The sequence below is a fragment of the Equus asinus genome, chromosome 11, assembly GCF_041296235.1.
Source record: "Equus asinus isolate D_3611 breed Donkey chromosome 11, EquAss-T2T_v2, whole genome shotgun sequence".
Classification (NCBI taxonomy): domain Eukaryota; kingdom Metazoa; phylum Chordata; class Mammalia; order Perissodactyla; family Equidae; genus Equus; species Equus asinus.
In genome coordinates, this window is record NC_091800.1 from 28,515,924 (window position 1) to 28,534,640 (window position 18,717).

At 40.4% G+C, this 18,717-nt stretch overlaps 1 protein-coding gene across 1 annotated transcript in view; it reads left to right on the top strand.

Moving 5' to 3' along the window:
- The window catches only part of LCP1 (lymphocyte cytosolic protein 1), a 78,464-nt gene that overhangs the window by 54,593 nt on the left and 5,154 nt on the right, over positions 1-18,717 (top strand). Inside the window, exons 11-16 of the mRNA XM_014838901.3 lie at positions 2,071-2,166; positions 3,927-4,122; positions 6,239-6,317; positions 6,914-7,028; positions 8,179-8,312; positions 15,962-16,085. Of these exons, the coding sequence (XP_014694387.1) occupies positions 2,071-2,166; positions 3,927-4,122; positions 6,239-6,317; positions 6,914-7,028; positions 8,179-8,312; positions 15,962-16,085 (744 nt within the window). The remainder of the gene's footprint in view (positions 1-2,070; positions 2,167-3,926; positions 4,123-6,238; positions 6,318-6,913; positions 7,029-8,178; positions 8,313-15,961; positions 16,086-18,717) is intronic.

Consider the following 18,717-nt stretch of genomic DNA (forward strand, 5'->3'; position numbering starts at 1 on the left):
ATTTCTTGAAAGTTTTTCATTTGTAAGAAACCAGAGTGATTTTTAAAAGATTGTGATTCTGGAAACCCTCTGCAATGAGAATTTACCCCAGAGCGTGTAAAAGGCACAATCAGTCCTACAAGAGAGATCCAGAAGGGGAAAGGCTGAGGGAAGTACGCACTGTGGTCTTCAAGTTTGTGCAAAGTTCCTTGACAAGGTGAAAGGAAACAGCTGTTGGCAGTGATGACAGATGGACCAAGATGGAACTTACAGAGCAGGAAGGAACGTCAGAAGGCAGTTCCTAGGAGTAGAAATGCTGGGATGCATCAGGAGAAAAACATTTCAGTCTCCACTTTCTCAAAAGTTAAAGAAATTCTCTCCAAAGAGAAAGAGTCAGAGGAAAGGTTATCTGACTCACCAAGAGTCAACCCAAGCTTATAATTCTTTGAGTGACAGCTTCTCCCTTCTGTGGAACCGATGGCTTTTAGAACTCAGGGTCTGCCAGGCACGGTGCCAGTTAGAGTGAAGCTTCTAGATGGAAAGTCCCCTGTTAGGACCTAAGCTAATAATACCAAGTTCATTTTTCTAATTACACTACTCTCATTGGTTATTAACAGTCTTCCGGCACCACCAACCAAACTGAGATTTATCAGGAGCTGGACAGCATTATCTACCTTTTTGCGCAACAGTTAAGCTCTGCAATTGTTTCAGCCAAAACTTTCAAGCTTTTCAGCCAAAATTAGGCTGCTTGATCTGAGCCATAAATTTACCTGATTTCCCATCACTAAAAGGTTGTGTTCTTTAGAATGATACCCCTTTGGGACTTGGGAAGTCTCTGTATGAGATAGGAAGTGGCCAGCTGGGCACTTACACAGTGGTTGTGCCTGTTCTCAGGGAGCACCTGCATCCCGCCAAGGTCAGAGCTGTGACGTGTATGTCTGAGCATCCAGCAACTTTGGGAGATGCCCTTAAATCACACAAAGTCAGCAAGGGTGGGGAGAATGCCCGTCCTAGAGTGAGTGAGACACGTTCCTCAGGCGCAGGTGAAATGAGGTGACTCTTAGCAAAGCTAAACAGATGTAACCCATGGTAGGCAAATTTTATTTGTGCCTAACACCTGCATGGAACTTTCACTGACTTCAAAATAGCTGCAGTGAAAAGTAAGAGAGGGGGAGGGTAGAAAGAAAAGAGATGGAAATCGGTTTCCCCAGGTGCAACATCAGTGGCTGGCCTTGTCTCCTGCCATCTTTCTAATGTCACAGGTGGTGAGCACACCTCTGCTGTCCTCAGTCCCTACTCAGTTAAAAAACAAGACAAAACAGAGCAACAGTTGATTTTTCAGTGTTTAAGAGAAATTAAGATCTCTTTAAGTGGTTTAAATAAATTATCTGAAAATCTGTATGCTTTTATTGAATGAGAATACATTTATAATTTTAAGACTATGATTCTGAGAATTCTTTTTGTCAATAAGCATATTTCCAGGATCTAAGAAAATCTAAGAATTCAATGTTTCCAATCTGCTATAACTAAATTTAACCATTTAGCTTCTCGATAAACATTAAATGTGCTTGTCATCTTAATATCTCTCCTTTTACATAAAGACTGTTAATGCTTCAACCTTCTGTCTTTGAACTCTTTTTCTTTTGTTGATTGTCCATTTAAATGTATTTTTAAACTCTGCTTTAAACTTCTGCTTCCTTTTTCTGTCACTTTTTTTTATGAAACCTTAGCTGACTGACTTCTACACCAATATAAAGGTATATATATTTTCCTGTATACAATTTAATACATGTTAATAAATTATTTTCCCTCCTCTAAGGACAACAAAATAGTGTTTTCTTCTTTGGGTTGCCTTTTATGTATGTCCTATATTTTTATTGTTATACTCCTTTAAAAAAAAAGATAAATATAATATATAAACTGACAAATAGAAAATTCAAATTAGTGAATGTTTCCAGCTTTGTTAATTAAGTTGAATCCTTGAATGATAGTCAAATAAGAAATGAAATATGTTTGCTTTGGGGAAATTATTGTCTTGCTAAGTATATAATTAGCTGTGTTGTTTTGAAACTATTTCTTCATTTCTCACAGGATTCGAAAGCTTATTACCACCTGCTTGAACAGGTGGCTCCAAAAGGAGATGAAGAAGGTATTCCTGCTGTTGTCATTGACATGTCAGGATTAAGGGTAAGGCCACATTGGCAGTTCCATTGTCCTACATGACCCTGACTCTGGGGTTCCATGCGTAGACATCTCTACTTAAAGCCCAGTTAGAACTGTTAAAAACTGTTTACAGTTTTGGATAATAATCATGGAAAATTGAATCTGGACATAAACATTAAGGAAAGAAAGAAACTAATACTAATTAAATGCCGTATACCATACAGGGCACTGCTGTGTATGTGCCATCATTTAACAGGCTCTACAACACCCAGAACTATTGTTATTTCATTTTTAGGTATCTGGATCTTATCTCTGATAATAGATGGGATGGTTATACAAATAAATAAATTCTCACTTTAGTGGTGAAAAAACTGAGACTCAGAAGGGTTGATTAATATGTCCAAGATCATGTGAAAGATTAATGGAAGATTTTTGATCCAAGGCTGGGGTCCTTTTCCTCTAGTGGTAATAAGACTACACTCCGCTTGCTGAGTTCCCCCCATTCGGCAGGGACTGTGCTAGGCACGTGGCATACACTGCCTCTAATCCTTGCAAACATCACTAAGGTCAGTGTTAATAACTGTTAGATAGTTGAGAAAACGGAAGATCAGAGAAGCTACTAATCATCTCATGACCACAGAGCCAGTACATGGCATAGCAAGGATTTAAACCCAGGATGGCACCCAAATTCACCCAGCCGCAACCCGACCTCTCTACACCGTTGAGGGTAATGGGAGAAAAGGACTGGGCGAGATGTGTGAGTTCTTAGAAACATCTTGTTTGAGGGCTCTTCAAAACAGTGGGCCCAACATGGGTCTGAGTGTTAAAACTCAGTTTTGCCACCACTTTAATCTTGATCTTGAGAAATCACCTTACCCATTTTTGTGCCTCATTTAATATGATTAGAGTTAAATCCAGTGAGTTAATACTAAAGTTAAGTCATTCCTGAATGAGCAGTGCAGCTCACCAAATGTGTAATGTATAGTGTTATCTAGTAAAGCACCATATTAAGAAATAATTCCAGTGTAAAGTTCTGTTTTCTGAAAACTGGTGGTTTCAGAGACAAATTAAGAGCTTTAAGGATAGTGGACCATATTTCAAGAAAACTGATCTTCTAATGAGAGTCTGTTTACAAATGACTGGAGAGTCTCTAGGACTATTGGAATAGATTTTTAATATGTTAAGTGAATGGTTCTTAATCTGACATCTGCAAAAACCAAACTGATATTATATATTTATCAAACATACTATGTAGCTTAACTATCACATTTAATTTGTCTGAGTTGCAAGTACACCAACTCAGTGTGGGCACAGTGGTATGCTAATCAGATGTTTTTATTGACAAGTGTAAATATCTTGGATGAACTGAAAGTAGGAATATAATTTATGACTTAATAAATAAAAATTTTGGTAGACAAAATCTCATGAAGTCTATGCAAGAAAATAATAAAAAGGAAGTTTAATGCTTGAAGATAATTAAGATCAACTTACATGTTAAGATTGTAGATTCTACTGAATCTCTTTGAACACAGGGCAACCAGCCATTCATCTGAAATGGTTCTGTAGGGAGATGAGAGGACTCGATTCCTTCTGAGATTCCTTTTACTTGTGACTTTTCGATTTTGGTTCAGGCGAATATAAGTAATAATGTTTTATTATTCAATGTCTATCTGAGGTTTAACACTAAGGGTTTCGGTAAGATTCCCATTTCGTTTGCATTTAATAATGTCTACTTGGTCATGGAGAGCCTTGACCCCGCCTTGAGACATCCTATTTGGTTGCAGGAGAAGGATGACCTCCAGAGGGCAGAGTGCATGTTGCAGCAGGCGGAGAGGCTGGGCTGCCGGCAGTTCGTCACAGCCACGGATGTTGTCCGAGGGAACCCCAAGTTGAACTTGGCTTTCATTGCCAACCTGTTTAACAGATATCCTGCCCTGCACAAACCAGAGAACCAGGACATTGACTGGGGGGCTCTTGAAGGTAACTGGAAACCAGTTGCTTAGGAGTTTGGAAAAGCATTCACCATTTTAATGAAAGGGCAGTTCAAAAGTACCTCCTAAGCAAATATAAACCCCTCACACGTTGCCAAAGATGTGCAAACAGGTCGTCAATTCTCTGATATGTAACAAAGAGAATAAACAGATTAATCAAGTCAATTACAGCCAAGCAGGAATAATCAAATACCATTACATCACATCTATTATACACAGGCTTCATCCATTATCAGAATTAAATGTTATAGGGAAGATAATGCATTTAATTATCAGATGAAATAAATCCTGAGTTCCCAAAACTTAATTTATGTACTTAATGGACTGAGTGTTAATTCCTAGAGGCAAGAAACTGCAGCTACTCATCATCTAGAAATGATATTTAGCTTATGCTGAGATGTGCTTTCTGAGGTTTTTGTTTTCTTTCTTTGATTTGGATTATGGGGAGCACACAATCATATTTTGAGACAGAATCCCTGACAGCTGTGTTTTGGGAGTTAATGCCCTAAGATTGGACAAAAAGCATATAGCTTGAGTCAGGTTCTAACAGGTGAAAGTGACAGAGATGTTTACTTTTTTTTTTCATGAATTAGTCCCAATATTAAGATGGAAAAATCAAGACAAAATTAATATTAAATAAATATCCTCAAAGCGAGGAAATCCGGATTTAAAGTATTGGTTGATCCTCTTCTGCAATGCTTTACTCTCGCTGGAAATACAAAAATCAATCTGTGTTCCAACACTGCTGCATCCGTATCATTTGATAAATCGTGGTCAGGGATCCATACATTTTGTTGACTACCAAATATATATATCAAGTCTTCTAATCACCCATTTCCAGCTGCCTCTAGAACATTCCCTCCGGGTCCTTTACTCTCACTTGAAATTCAGCATATACAAAACAGAATTGATCATTTCTCTTCCCCTCACAGTCTTTCTGCTCTACTGCCCCTCCCCCCATCCCATCCATTCTCCTTTAGAAATACTCCATTTCCATTAATCATACCACTTTTTTTTCTCTTCAGTCACCAAAACTAAGACCCTGGCTTGCACTTTGATATCTTCCTTTCCTTCATTCCTAAATCTATTGAACCAGCAAATACTAATAATTCTTCCTGCAGAATGGCTTTTAGATTGGTATTTTTCCTTCCTGCTCTTCTGGACTCTTATTAAATCATACACCAACTATTTCAGTAGGTCTTAGGGGCCTATCCCTCCATTCGTCAAGCACTTGAATGTGCCCGTGTGCTCATGTCAAACACTATCTACTCTGCATGTTTAATTTAAATGCATATTGCCTTCCAGTAATTCTGCACACCGCTGCCAGGCACATCACTGTACTGCTTTCGTTATATCTCTGCCTTGCTCAAGAATTTATTATAGTAATAAAAAAAAGAATCTGTAATGACTGACATTGTCTAATTTATCATCCAAGGTCTGCTACCTGACGTTCAAACATCCCCAATTCTGGTTCCAGCCATTAGACAGAGTCTTATCTCTGTGTGCTGTACAACACAGATCCCTGGAAAACCAGTTGCTAATGTTTTCACACAAACCCAGCCTCTCACTTTCTTTGTGTTCCTATTTATGCTATCTTCTACTGCCATCCCTCTACTATCCCTCCAAATCCTCTCCTCTTTCCTTTTTACTGTCCAGATTTTACTTTTATTAATATTAATTTATCAAGTGAAGCTGAAATTCCACTCCCTCCAAATTGAGCCCATCCTATTCTCTCCCCTGTCTCAACTCAAACAGCAAATACTTCTGCCTCGTATGTTAGCCCTCTAGCTTACGTGATCTCTCTTTGAGGCCTAAAAGTCTGGTTTTTCCAGAAAGAATGTATGCCTTTGAGGGCCAGCTCTGAACAGTTTCCCCACACAGGATTTTGCACATTACTGTTAGATACTATAGAAATACTTGTTGAATTGAATTGGAAAAAAAATTAACACAGGATAGCAACCCTCATCCAAATCCATTAGGGTTTATTTAATTTATTTTTATCATTTTACCTTCAGTTTTTATTACAGCCTCTTTAGTTAAGCTTTGATCATAAAAAAGGCATATCTTCGAGGCGCCTGAAAGATAACTGGCCTTCCTTAATTTAGGTGAGACAAGAGAAGAGCGGACGTTTAGGAACTGGATGAACTCCTTGGGCGTTAACCCACGAGTCAATCATTTGTACAGGTAAGAATATCTGGGGACTCTCCCTTAATGTGAGACACTCAGACCTTGAAAGATCCCCAAGATTTCCAATATCACTATGGTATGCAATTCTTTTCACAAAATGTGTGTACCTTAATGAGAAGGAGAAAAGGGCCAAATTGAGATTCATATGCTGGGTGTTCAAAGGAAAAACTCTCCCATATACCAGTCTTGCTGTGTGTTTAGTACAAAATCATAACCTCAGCAAAAGGTTACTGAAAAATAAGATGTACTGCAAGTTGTCAGCCTGTGATCTGCTCACAGACAGGCGAAACAAGAAATGGTCAGTTTGTGCTTGTCTCCTATGCCATTTATTAGAGCTGTATTTCTTTTCCTGGGGAGCGGTGTGGTTTGGCTGAAGGGGCACCAGTAGTCATACGTGGAGGAACCTTGAGTAAATTCCCTCAGTTTCTCTGAGTCAGAGTTTCATTACCTCTAAAGACGGAGATACTGATACCAATTTTGCCAGATTGTTGTGCGTGTTCCTTGAGCTAGTATATGAGCAGGTGCCTGGCCCGCCGCAGGCCCTTAGTCGATGCTGGCTCTCTGAGAATTCTTTTATGTTTGCTTTTGTTCAGCGATTTATCAGATGCCCTGGTCATCTTCCAGCTCTACGAAAAGATTAAAGTCCCTGTTGATTGGAACAGAGTAAACAAACCACCATACCCCAAGCTGGGGGGCAACATGAAGAAGGTAAACCATGCCTCTTCTGGCATCCAGATAGGCAGGTGAAGTCATCAGCCTGCAGGAGCACCCTGTGAATACGTTATCAGGAGGCCGCACTTAGATAAGTAATGTTTACCCAGGGATTAAGTTATAGTGCGGCAATCTGAAACCTGAATGGTTTTATTAAAGTGAGTCCATTATTTCAGCTGATTACTCATTTATAATTCCATGTTGCATGTCTTTAAACATTATGATGTAAAAATTCTCATTAAGATAATTAGAACAAGCAGAGCTACAGGGTTGCTGTTCTCCCAGCAGGATCCTCATTCTAATTTTCTAAAGAATTGGAGCTTTGTACTGACAGTTTGACTTGAACAAATAGTTTTTCTACTGTCAACACCAGGGGAACACATTGTTTTGTAAAAACAGCAATGGGGTTGGCGCAAACCTTTCTCATCTCTCTGACTCTTAACGATCCACGTTTAACCAGGGAATACCTGCCCCCGTTGTCAGTCCACTATGTGCACATAGAATGGAGAATCCAGATTTCCCATGTCAGCCTCTGTGAATTCAGCTACTTTAGGAATATATGGACAGCTAACTGAGCATGGCTCTCTGTGTAGTGTGATAGCACCATGAAAATGTTCATAATAATGAATTCATTTTGGTTTTACAATCAGAGTACGCTATGGATATTTTTTGGTGGATGTGAGGGGTTCTATTTAAGAAAATATGGAAAATTCTGGGGTTGGCCGGGTGGCACAGCGGTTAAGTGCGCATGTTCCGCTTCAGCAGCCCGGGTTTCGCTGGTTTGGATCCCAGGTGCGGACATGGCACTGCTTGGCAAGCAATGCTGTAGCAGGCGTCCCACATATAAAGTAGAGGAAGATGGGCATGGATGTTAGCTCAGTGCCAGTCTTCCTTAGCAAAAAGAGGAGGATTGGCAGCAGATGTCAGCTCAGGGCTACTCTTCCTCAAAAAAAAAAAAAAATAGATGGAAAATTCTTTGACTCATTTAGAATCCTAGGATTGCAGAACCAGGCGAGTCTTCACAGATCATTCAGTCTGACCGTATTTATTTCATTTTGTGTCTCTATTTTTCTTATCTTATTTTATCTAGTATTTATCACCATAGAGATGATAACATTAGGTTGTTTGTGTTCTTGCTCCTTAACAGCTTGAGAACTGTAACTATGCAGTGGAATTGGGGAAGAATCAAGCTAAGTTTTCCCTGGTTGGCATTGCTGGACAAGATCTCAATGAAGGGAACCGCACCCTGACATTGGCCTTGATCTGGCAGCTAATGAGAAGGTAACGCATGCAACCCCTGGGAATGGCTTTTTATGGAATGTATTATTTACCTAGAAAAATACTAGCAAATTTTCAGGATGTGATTTGAACCAGTGAGACTATATTTTAAGCTAAACTTAAAACCGAAGGAGTGTTTTGTTATTGTCCTATTTTCTTCCTTTCACTTCTATCAGTTTTATTACAGGTACTTTGAAGCTGTTATTAGGTTCATGATTATTTTAGATTGTTGTCCTCTTAATTAATCCCCCCTTTTTCATTATGGAGTGACCCTTTTTATGCCTGGTAATATTTTCTCTGAAATCTGCTTTTTCTGATATTAATATAACCACTCCAGCTTCCTCTTGATTAATTTTAACCTGGAAAATCTTTTTCCATCTTTTAATTTTTAACTGATTTGTGTTAATAATATTCAATGATCTTGTAAAGGGATTTTCAAAATAAGGGAAAAATATGCTATATATTACCCACATATTTGCCATTTCTGGAGCTCTTCTTTCCATGGTGTAGATCCAGATTTCCATCTGATATCATTTGCCCTCTACTTGAAATATTTCTAATAGTGCAGATCTGCTGGCAAGGAATTATTTCAGTTTCTACATGTCTGAAAAACTTTATTTCATCTTCAATATCAGAAAGATACTTTCTCTGAGTGTAGAATTCTAGGTTGATAGTTTTGTCTTCTATTACTTAAAGATAGTGTTCACTGTCTTCTGCTTACATTGTTTCCAGTGATAAATCTGTTGTCATTCTTATCTTTTTCCTCTGTGTGTAATGTATCTTTTTTCCTCTGTCTTCTTTGAAGATTTTACTTTATTAGGGGCTGGCCCTGGCTGAGTGGTTAAGTTCCTGCGCTCTGCTTTGGCAGCCCAGGGTTTCGCTGGTTCAGATCCCAGGCGCGGACGTGGTGCCACTCATCAGGCCACGCTGAGGCAGCGTCCCACATAGCACAACCAGAGGCACTTACAGCTAGAATGTACAACTATGTACCAGTGTTCTTTGGGGAGAAGAAGAAGAAGAAGAAGAAAGGATTGGCAACAGATGTTGTTAGCTCAGGTGCCAATCTTTAAAAAAAAAAAGATTTTACTTTATCACTTGTTTTAATCAATTTGATTATGATGTGCATTGGTGTTTCTCATACTCAAGGTTTATTGAACTTCTTGAATCTCTGCGTTTATAATTTTCATCAAATTTGGAAAAATTTTGGCCTTTATTTCTTCAAGTATGTCTCCTGTACCCACCCACCCCAGTGTTTTGAGGACTCCAGGTACACATATATTTGGTCATCTGAAGTTGTCCCAGAGTTCATTGATCCTCATTGATCTTCATTTTTTTCCTTTATGTTTTATTTTTTCCTCTATATGTTTCATTTGGGATAATTTCTATTGCTTTCTCTTAAAATTCACTCCTCTCTTCTTCTGAAATGTCTAATCTCCCTTAATCCCATCCAGTGTCTATATTTTTTATCTCAGACATTATAGTTTTCATGTATAGAAATTTAATTTGTGTCTTTTTGGAATCTCCTATATCTCTCTCCTCTAACTTCTTGAACATATGGAATATAATTACAGTAACTGTTATTTCTAGTTCTGTTTCTATTAATTGATTTTTATCCTTATTATGGGTCATATTTTCCTGCTTCTTTGCATGTCTGCTTATTTTTTTTATTGTATATGAGACATTGTGAATTCTACCTTACTCTGTGCTGGATATTTCTGCATTCCTTTAAATATTCTTGAATTTTGTTCTGGGATGCAGTTAAGTTACTTAAACATAATTTGATCCTTTTGAGGCTTACTTAAAAGCTTAATTGGTCTTGACCTAATTTTGTCTGTTAGTCCTGGGACAATCTCTTCTGAGTACTTTACTTGGTACTCCATGTATCCTATTTTTTTCACTCCAACTGGTGGAAACCAAATTATTTCCAGCCATGTGTGAGCTCCAAGAATTGTTTGGCTTGTCCATTTCTATGTTCTTTTCCCAGCCTCTGAAAGTTTCCTCACATGCAAGCACTGAGCAGTACTCAGCTAAAGATTTGAGGCAAACCCTCTGAAAACCTCTGGAGCGTCCGTTCTGGATGACTCTGTCCTCCCAGACAGTTCTTTCCTCTCTGTTATTCTATCCCACAAATTCTAGGCACCTTGGCTTCTTTGAGTTCTCAACCCTGTCCCTTCAACCCAGGGAAACTGCCATGCTCTATTTGGGCTCTCTCCCCACACTGCAGCCTGGAGACTCTCCGTGCAATAAGCTGAGACAATCTTAGAGCTCACCACATGTCTTTCCCTTCTCCCAGGTACTGCTGTGGTGTGCTTCTTGTTGTCCAATGTCTGAACAGTGTTGTTTCCTGTCTGTTTCATTGTGTTTTAGGTATAAACAGAGGCAGAAGAGTAAATCTAATCCCTGTTACTCCACCATGCCCAGAAGCAGAATTTCCTGCTAGTTTTTTGTTTGTTTGTTTGTTTCTTGTTTAGGAAGATTATCCATGAGCTAACTGCTGCCAATCCTCTTCTTTTTGCTGAGGAAGATTGGCTCTGAGCTAACATCTGTGCCAATCTTCCTCTATTTTATATGTGGGGCACCTGCCACAGCATGGCTTGATAAGTGGTGCATATATCCACACCCGAGATCCAAACCAGCAATCCCCACGCCACCGGAGTGGAGCTTGCCAACTTAACCACTTTGCCACCAGGCCAGCCCCCCCCCCCCCCCGCTAGTTCTTTAAGGGAGAACTTTAGATCCCTTTTGTAGCTGAATATAAACTTGATTAATGCAAGAGCTATGTGGTGATATTATTTAAATAATAGTAGAGTATAATATCATAAACAAACAGAAAATAAATTGTAAGAGAAATAAACAATTTTTGGTACAAAAGCATGAGCCTGGGAAGAATTTTAGATAGCAAATCTATAAGTATAAAAGAGTTTACTTTTAAATTCTTCTCTCTTTCCTTCTACACTGATAGCTCTGACCAGGCAGAAATCTTACATCCCTTAATTAGAATGTATGTTAGTGTCACTTAATTCCTTTTTCTATCTGAAGGAAGCTCCAGGAACCATATGCCACATTACATTACATCCTACAAGGTCATGGCGAAGACAAGGTTTGTGGTGTCCCTGGGCACTTCAGCTTTATTCCCAGGCCACTGTCTGTAGATCCTAATATTCATAATGGTCCTTGAAATAATTGTGTTGTTGACGAAAATAATCCATACCCAATCTATAAATGAAAATTTGGGTGAGTTTATTCTGAGCTTAAATCTGAGGATTATAACCCGGGAGAGTCTTTCCACAAAGGAACAGAGCACTCCAAAGAAGTGGGGGTATACAGGGTGGTTATATACCCTCAAAGAGGATGTTTCACATATGATTGAAATGTCCCTTTTACAATAGTCGCGAGACTGCTCTGTCGGCACAGCGATTGATGGAAATAGCAGGTAGGTCTTCTGTCTCAGTGAACACAGCAGGATGGCAGTCTGTTGTCTCCAGCTGGGTGGTCACAGGTGAGCTGCAGTGATCAATTCCTAGCCTAAGGAAAGATGCTTATCCCTCAGGAAATGCCAATGTTGGGGAAAGTTGCACCTTTATCTCAAGGGTCTTTGTTCTGGCCGTAGGAAATGTCTAAGCAGATATACAATGCGTGCTCAATGGCCAGTCAGGCCCTTTTGGAAAAAACAAAGTTAGGCCGAATTAGGTTTACACCAAATGGCTCCCTCGTATACTCCAATATATCCTATTGCTTGCCATTTTTATTTGTCACTGTCAATGTTTGCAGGTGATGTAGGATAATCAGAATTGATCATAATAGATTTCACTCCCTGATTCACATTTCCTTTATCAAATTTAGTGATCTACTACCTATTTCTAAACTGGGGTCTCCTTGAAGACTGAAGGCAGATGTCATAAGGGTCCTGTAGCACAGGAAATTCCAGAACTAAAGAAGCTTCAATGCTATGTCTGCTTTACTGCGTGTATCTAGAACATCACTGAACGTTCCAAGGGCCATCTCACCAGTGTATTTTCAAAAACTATTTGTGAATTATTCTCTATTGTCTATCACATGAGTTTTTCATTTTTAACAGACTGGCTCTGGTACTGATTGCTTTAAAAACCAAAGCAAAAGTCTTTTTAGTTGCAAAAGTTAAATTGACTTCTGAGTTTGAATATGAAATAATCTTTGATATTTTCTGTTTGAATGATGGAAAAAAAAAAACCTCAGGCCACCTCTATTCTATTTTGAATTTCATCATATCTGAAAATCACCTTGTAATATGATCTTTGTTGTGGAAGTTTTATAAAAGTGTGGCCCAATATCATACTTTATAGCTGGTATATATATGATAAGGCCTAGTCGGCTGCTGCTGTCTCCACCTGGTTAAGAAGTAATTTTTCTCATGAGTGTTTACTATACAAGAATTAAGCGTATAAGAAAGTGGACAGAGAAATATATTACTATTGAAGGAGATGAAATGATTGATAATTATGTAAATACTGCCAGAAGGGATTTTTTTCTCTGTGTGCTGGGCATTAACAGATCTATTAAATTTAGAGCCAGTTCTAGCTGGAATTTATTTCATTGGATGGCACAGATGTGCTAATTTGGTCATTTATCTGGACAACAAATGGCATGTCATTTTTCCCCCTAAGAACAAATGAAAGATGTGTACTTAAACTTCCCTTTCGCCGGCAGTAGCCTGGAAATTGTTCCCAGATTGGAAAGCCGGCAGATAGCATGTGGATAAATTTAGAGACAAAAGCCCAAAGCAGGTAGGCTGCCGACAGCCAGCACTGATAGTCTGACTCCAGCAAATGAACAAAGAGTCTGAGGTGGGCAAAAGAGGGAATTCTTTCAAAATCCAACAGGCTGTGGACAGTGAGTTTGGAATGGGTCCTTGAAAAACAAAACACCAAGATTTGTCCCTCTGGGTCAAATGTTAAATAAATAAAACAAGTGTTGGAAGGCAGGAAAGCAAGCAAGTAATATCACATCCCTTCTACTGCTGCGCACACACACCTCATCAATCCTCTTGTGGGAGGAGGCGCTGGCTAACGCTGGGCTCGTGATGCCATTTCCTTTCGACAGAGGGCTTTTCCGCGCAGTGCAGCAGGCAAGCCCCGTGTTGGTGGATCTTGTCCAGAGGGTTCCAGTTAATAATAGCACAGTTGCCCCAAAATATGTTTGATGATATGGAGTGAGTACCTCAAACGGAAAATCCCAGGTAGTCACAGGCCAATGGACTTTTGTTTCAAATTTTGAATCTACGTTTAGTGCCTAGAGTTGAGGCTCCAACCTCATTCTATCTTTTCTTCCGTTTGTTTTTACCATTGTACCTGCAGGCAGGCATCTGATTGCGGTTAAACCTCCGCATCTCCCTTGAGGTGGCAGAAGGACGACTTAGTGCTGGCCAGACCGCTGAATGCAGTCAGCCTCGCCCACAGTTTTCTGTGTCTAAGTTTCCCTTTTCCATAGTGGCTTTTTGTATTTTCATGGGTAGACTTTTGTACAAAGGTGAGCTTCTTGTCTCTACCATTTCCTTCCCTCATGTAGGAAGTGGGTCGAAGCCACGCCTCTGTCTTCTTGAGAGTGTCAGCTAAGCAGTCTGGGACTCCCAACAAAGGGAAATGAGAATTTGGTCCCAGGATAAACTCACTTGGTTTCACCGGCTTAAATATAGACGTGACCTGATGAAGCAAGCACTAACCCACCATTCCTTAATGAGTTCACTGGGCAGAAATTCTTAAATGTTACGATAAATGCTAGAAACTTAATACATATGCTAACTATCAGGAAACAAGGAGCCAGTTATGCCGTAAAACATCATCTTTATGAACAGATCAAAACTAGGGCCTTTTCCCAGACTAGGAATATTTTGAAAATCTACCTGGGACTTATTGCATTTATACTCATTATTCTTAGCGTTTTTGCCCCATCTCTGGGCCCAGACTAAGCATTTCTCATCTTGACTTTCTCCTTGCTCCCTAGGAGAAAGTCATTCTATTTATTTCACCCACCACGCTGTTCTTTCATTTACTACAAGCCCAATATGTTCTAGGCACTCTGCTAACCCCTGATAGCACTGTGATGAACAGGATACAGGAACTCTCTCTGAGGGCACATGGCGGGCAGACAGAGACCTGCATATCGACTCCATCAAAAGTTCTGGGGAACAGATTGGAAGCAAGTGTAACAAAGAATGATTAATACACTGTGTGGGTTGGAAAAATGATGCTTGAGCTGGGAATTGTTCAGACTAGAAGTTCACTAGAGAGGAAGGACGTCCCAGGCAGAACATAGCTGGGTCATGGAGGCAGGAGACAGGAGGATGTGTGGTGTGATCAGGGAGCTGCTGATGGTGTGCGTGTGTGTGTGTCTGTGAGGGGCATGGGGATAAGGCCAGGAAGACGGGAGGGAAGGAGGAAATCAGAGATGCGCTGAAAATGGATGCTAGGGCCAAATTGTGAGGCACCGTTCTGAGGAGTCTTCGGCCCATGGACAATCACTTTAAATGATGTGACCAGAACTGTACTTTAGAAAGGTAATTCTGTGGGGAGGAGCGGCAGAATGAAGAGAAAGCTGTGGATTTGAGGGAGTTTGGGAAGGCATAATTGAGAGGACTTCGATGCCAAATTGGTAAACATGGTCCTTTTTTTGAAAGCAAAGTTGCAGAGGCCATTTTCTTCCCATCTGCAAGGATGGAAAGGTGCTTTAGCTTAGCGGAAACAGAGCATCGCTCCTATTTCAGGAATTAAACTTGAAAACCGTGTGGGAAATCATGGGAGAATTGTGTTTTCCAAAGAAGCAGCAACTGGAGGAGGACACTCAATGGATTCTGTAAGCGAAATCCTGGGCACCAGATGGAGGGTGACCTCATTTAGGCGCGCCCGTCCAGACACAAACGCAGGATACTTGAGTTTCTGTTTGACCAGCGCACCCTGAAACCCTAGCCCTGAAGGTCTTTCATGGGCAATTTGATCCCCTCCTGCAGGCCTGAACCTTGAGGCCAGCAAACCTGCCCAAAGGCTTGGCTTTCTTCTGTATATTTCTCCCTTCAGAGGTAGTAGCCTTAGGGCATGGTGGGTCTTCTCTGCTCCGTGGAATTTTAAGAACTTGAAGCATCTTCTTAATAAACGTTTCCCAGACAAACCCAGTACTACTCATAGCAGTGTGTATTTAAGGGAATCCTTTCCCTCAGGCTAAAGATTAACTTTGGTCGGTGTATTTCTAGTATTTCTACTTCTGTGATATAAGAAGGAAGCTCTTCTCTGTTTTTCCTTTGTTAGTGGGGCTACTTGGGCTTTTCTAACATTGAGTTGTTCCTTGGTTTTTATGGTTCCTTTAAGAAAAGCGTCACTGGTTCGAATCTTTCGCTTCCTTTTCTTGTCTTTCTGCTTTCTCTTCCTCCCCAGAGCAATGACAGTGCTTAGAAAGAGGGGTTTGCTCTGCGTCTTACTCTAACAAACATAAACTTACACTTTAAGTTCTCCTTAAAGGAACTGATGTTCTTCTAGGGGTTTTTTTTGCCAGCAAATGCAATGGTGTCCAGCCTATCTTCTGTGACATAACTAGAAAGAAAAGAACATTTCTACCCAGCTACTCTCTGTGATATTCAATACTTTAGCAACTTTTTTCCAGAAATCATTCTTGATGTTGTGCAGGTACACGCTGAATATTCTGGAAGAAATTGGAGGTGGGCAGAAGGTCAATGATGACATTATTGTCAACTGGGTGAATCAAACATTGAAAGAAGCAGAGAAAAGTTCATCCATCTCTAGTTTCAAGGTAAAATTCTTAATCTACTGCTCATGGCCACCTGAGCTCTATGTTTATCTTTGTTGTTTTCACTCTTCTATATAGTGACTTTCAGTGTGAGGTGTCTAAGGCTCCCCCTCCAATTTTTATTTTGCTCGAATGACCCATTATTGTTTTGATGTTCATAGGCCAATTCACTGACAAATTTCTTGTCACTTTTTCTCATAATAAGTAATTTTTTAAAAACCCATCACTTTTAACACATCATTTTAGGCATTGTTCTTTCAAAATAACATAAAATGTGATAATATTTTTCAAACGTGCAGAGTTCCATGATTCACGTGGCTAGCATAGTAACGGTGAAATAAAAAATGCTAAAACATCTCCCATGGGATGTTTTTTGAGAAAAAGAAGTTGTGTACTTGTATCCAAATCCCATTTTTATTAATAACAGCATTATCTTTTATTAAATTTCTTGCCGCATGTTTCATACATTAGCTGGATCCTTCCTCAAGGGACCTGCGCACTTGATCCCTATTATAATGTCTGTGCCATCTTAACTACATTTTTCTGGTTTAAAGGTCAAGATTCGGGGGAGGGGCCCCTTCAGAGTTGTATTAACAGGGTCGGTGAAGCCGTTCGTCATGATATCAATCCTTTGCTTCAAAATCAAGAAAAAAAATTAAAATCTCTCCCCACCAGAAAGGGCAGAAGGTATCTGTGGGTTGAGCTGTATCAGGAGTGCCCACTCCCTGTGAGCTCGTCAAGATAACAGCCACTGCTGTCCCCCTCCAGCTTACCATTCAGGAGGAGAGCTGAGCTGAGGCTGGTGACAGATCTCAGCAAGCTCTTCCAGAAGGGGATTGGAGAGGCAGTGGAGAGGAGCAGAGGCGAGGGGTGCTCCAATATGGAATCCACTCCAAGTACCAGGGGCTCCCTGTTTGTAAGGTCTCATTCCATCTTCACAGACACTGTGAACTTGGCTGTTTTCCTCATTTTATAGGTGAGGAAACTGGAGCTCAGGTAACTCCTGAGATTGTAGCTAGTGATTGCCGGTGAGGGGAAAGCGCCTTTTACCTGCCAGGTGAGGTTATAGAGCAGAGGGCATCTACAGGTCACATAACCATTGCTGTGAAGTGATGGGTGAGATAGCCCAGGGGTGCATCTCTGTGTAAAACAGCCGCCACGGCAGCCCATAACATTCCCGGCAGCTTCTGGAGTGTTCTTGTGGTGCCTCACTCTTGGGAATGTTTGACATTTCTTTTGTTCCTTGTGATCTTCTAGGCTAATTTTCTCCTGTCTTCTCACTAAGTCATTACAGAATTGATTAGGTAAAAAGGACCACAAGAGGAAAATGTCAAATTAGCCCCACATTGCTTTTCAGTGAAACCCTTTAAAAAAAACATGAACACAACCCACCCTTGAATAACCACTGTGGAAATATTCCTTGTCCGCTCTTCATCGATGAAGGCTACCTGTTGCTGGCCTTTTCTCTGCCTGTCAGCACCTCCACGATATTGTGGGCAGAAAGTAGGAAAGAAGGCGAAACCCAAATCTCTCCATTTTTCTTCCCTTGTGGCTCTTCACCAAAAAATGCTGTGGTGATAGAAGCTTGAGATAATGGCAGAAATTAGATTATGGTTGTATATATTGATTTTAATTTTATGATAGTTCTTATATTACCCAGGACTAAATAAAAATGGACCCATTGTATTTTTTAAAACATTATTCTACATAAACAGAGGACCACTGCTAGGGACCTAGCCTCTTGCAGGGGTCTTGTGTCTTGCTTCTTTGCTTAGAATTAATTCCAGTTGGATTCTCAAAATATGAGGTGTTTGGACTTGACTTGCTTGGACAGTGACACGCAGTTGCCTCTGCACGTCTGCACTCACAGGTCTGCAGGAGCAAGGAGGACAGACGGAGCAGAGTTTTATGTGCTCACACCTTAGGAGCATTCACAGCTCTAAGTGTGGCCATCCAAATGTTCACAAATGCCAAAGAAAGAGCCCAGAATACCTGAGTTCAAATCCCAGCCCCACCACTGAGCAGCAAGTCACTCCACCTCGGAAACTTCCTCGACTCCCTGTAAACTAAGGTTAGATGCCTACGCCTGGGGCTGTGGCCACAAGTGAGATAACCTATTAAAAAGCGCTGAGCAAACTGTGAGACACCAACAAATATTAGTGACCATCATTGCATTTAATCACATAGTTGCCATCACTGTCTCCCTGGACCTAATGACTCTTTTCTCCCATGAGATGTCCAAGAAAGGAGCATCTACTGAGGCTCCTGTCCAGCTGAGCCCTCATCACTCTCCCTGCCTGTCACCTCTGGGATGTGCCCCCAAATGAAACAGGATTTTCCTAGTATCTGTAGCCTTTCCTGCCTCATGGTTTATTTTTCAAATCATCCCTTCATTTACTAATAACCAGGGGTTAAATTAAACATATATTTCAACCTCTCTGCTTTTCTCCAGTTGTCCTAACATCCTTCCATTCACCATTTGGGAATGACTCCCTGCCTGTTGGCAGACAATGGGTTTCCTCTGCTTAGTGAGCCACCAGGAAGTTACTGATACCCCTACAGAAACTACAGTTGATTTAAAACACCATGTGCAACACTGTGGCACTTCCCAGAACATGCTGTTTATATTCCTTAT